Here is a 1,271-nt window from a genome sequence, read left to right as displayed (position 1 = left end):
TCGGCCTCCCAAAGTGCTGGGATTACAGGCTTGAGCCACCGCGCCCGGCCATGAATTTTTTATTCTAATCCAATGTGCCCCCTAGTTGCCATTTGTGCTAGCTGAACAGGTAACCGGCACTTGTCTGGTGGCCTGACCTTGCCAGCAGGCCCCTTTGTCAGACTGAGATCCTGGCTTCAGCAGGAGACCCTCCCTCCCACTCTGCCCTCACCCCTTCCTCCCTCCCTCACTCCGCAGAGGTCATCCCGGCCGCGCCTTTCAGCACCTCCAGACATCACTGCTTTTGGAGAAGAGGGAGAGACGGATAACCTCCGGAGCCATCCAGGCATAGGTCCCCGCGGCGCTCATCTTGGTGGTCTTGTGCCACTCGCGGGCGAGGCCAAAGTCTGTGATCTTGAGCACCGTGTCTGCGAGGTTGTGGTTCTCGATGGCCTCCAGGATCAGGACTGTGGGGTGGGAAGAAAGGTGGGTCACCCCAGACTTGCCGTGTTGCAGACCCAAGTGTTCCGGCCCGCTGCCTCAGTCAGAAACACGTCTCTCCTCTCACTGCCTCAGGCTGCCCCACTCTGTGGCAGTTCCTTTCTTGGCCTGGAACATCCATGAGCCCCTCCACCCAGGTCTAATCCCTGTCCCAGGCTCCCATGAGGGAGCAGGGAGCTCCTCCTGCATCCTCTGCCCTCCTGACTCTGTCCTGGGCTTTGGGGAGCTCCATGAATGGTCGAGAACCAACAGCCAAGGCTGAAGCAGGTCACCTGAGCCCAGGAGTTTGAGACCAGCCTGTGCAACATAGCAAGACCCCATCTCTACAAAAAATTTGTAAAAATACCTGGTTGTGGTGGTGCGTGTCTATAGTCCCAGCTACTTGGGAGGCTGAGTTGGGAGGATCACTTGAGCCTGGGAGGTTGAGGCTGCAGTGAGCCATGGTCTTGCCATTGCACTCCAGCCTGGGCAACAGAGTGAGACCTTGTCTCAAAAAAAAGAAACAACAGCCAAGGTCTTGGTCATCCAGGCCTTGAGTTCCCAGCTACCCTGGAAGCAGGAACTGCAAACCTTGGGCAGAAGGGAGGAACATGGCTTCCCCATTGTGTCTGTCACCCCTGTGGCACACTGCAGTCACGGTCCCAATTCTACCCCTTCCTGTGTCCACACTCTTTGCCATGAGACTTTGCCATTCTTTCTGCTAAAGAGGCAGAGTGTGGCTGGGCATGGTGGCTCACACCTGTCATCCCAGCACTTTGGGAGGCTGAGGTGGGTGGATCACTTGAGGCCAG

The 1,271-nt window shown here is 57.1% G+C and overlaps 1 protein-coding gene across 1 annotated transcript in view; it reads right to left on the bottom strand.

The window, feature by feature from the left end:
- Window positions 1-1,271, bottom strand: part of MAP3K10 (mitogen-activated protein kinase kinase kinase 10) — a 23,563-nt gene that overhangs the window by 16,344 nt on the left and 5,948 nt on the right. The window contains exon 2 of the mRNA XM_011952538.1: window positions 266-446. Coding sequence (XP_011807928.1) covers window positions 266-446 — 181 coding nt within the window. The remainder of the gene's footprint in view (window positions 1-265; window positions 447-1,271) is intronic.

This window comes from Colobus angolensis, unplaced genomic scaffold (genome assembly GCF_000951035.1).
Source record: "Colobus angolensis palliatus isolate OR3802 unplaced genomic scaffold, Cang.pa_1.0 Scaffold34, whole genome shotgun sequence".
Classification (NCBI taxonomy): Eukaryota; Metazoa; Chordata; class Mammalia; order Primates; family Cercopithecidae; genus Colobus; species Colobus angolensis.
The sequence above is the reverse complement of the archived record's forward strand: the minus strand, read 5'-3'. Positions and strand labels throughout refer to the sequence as shown.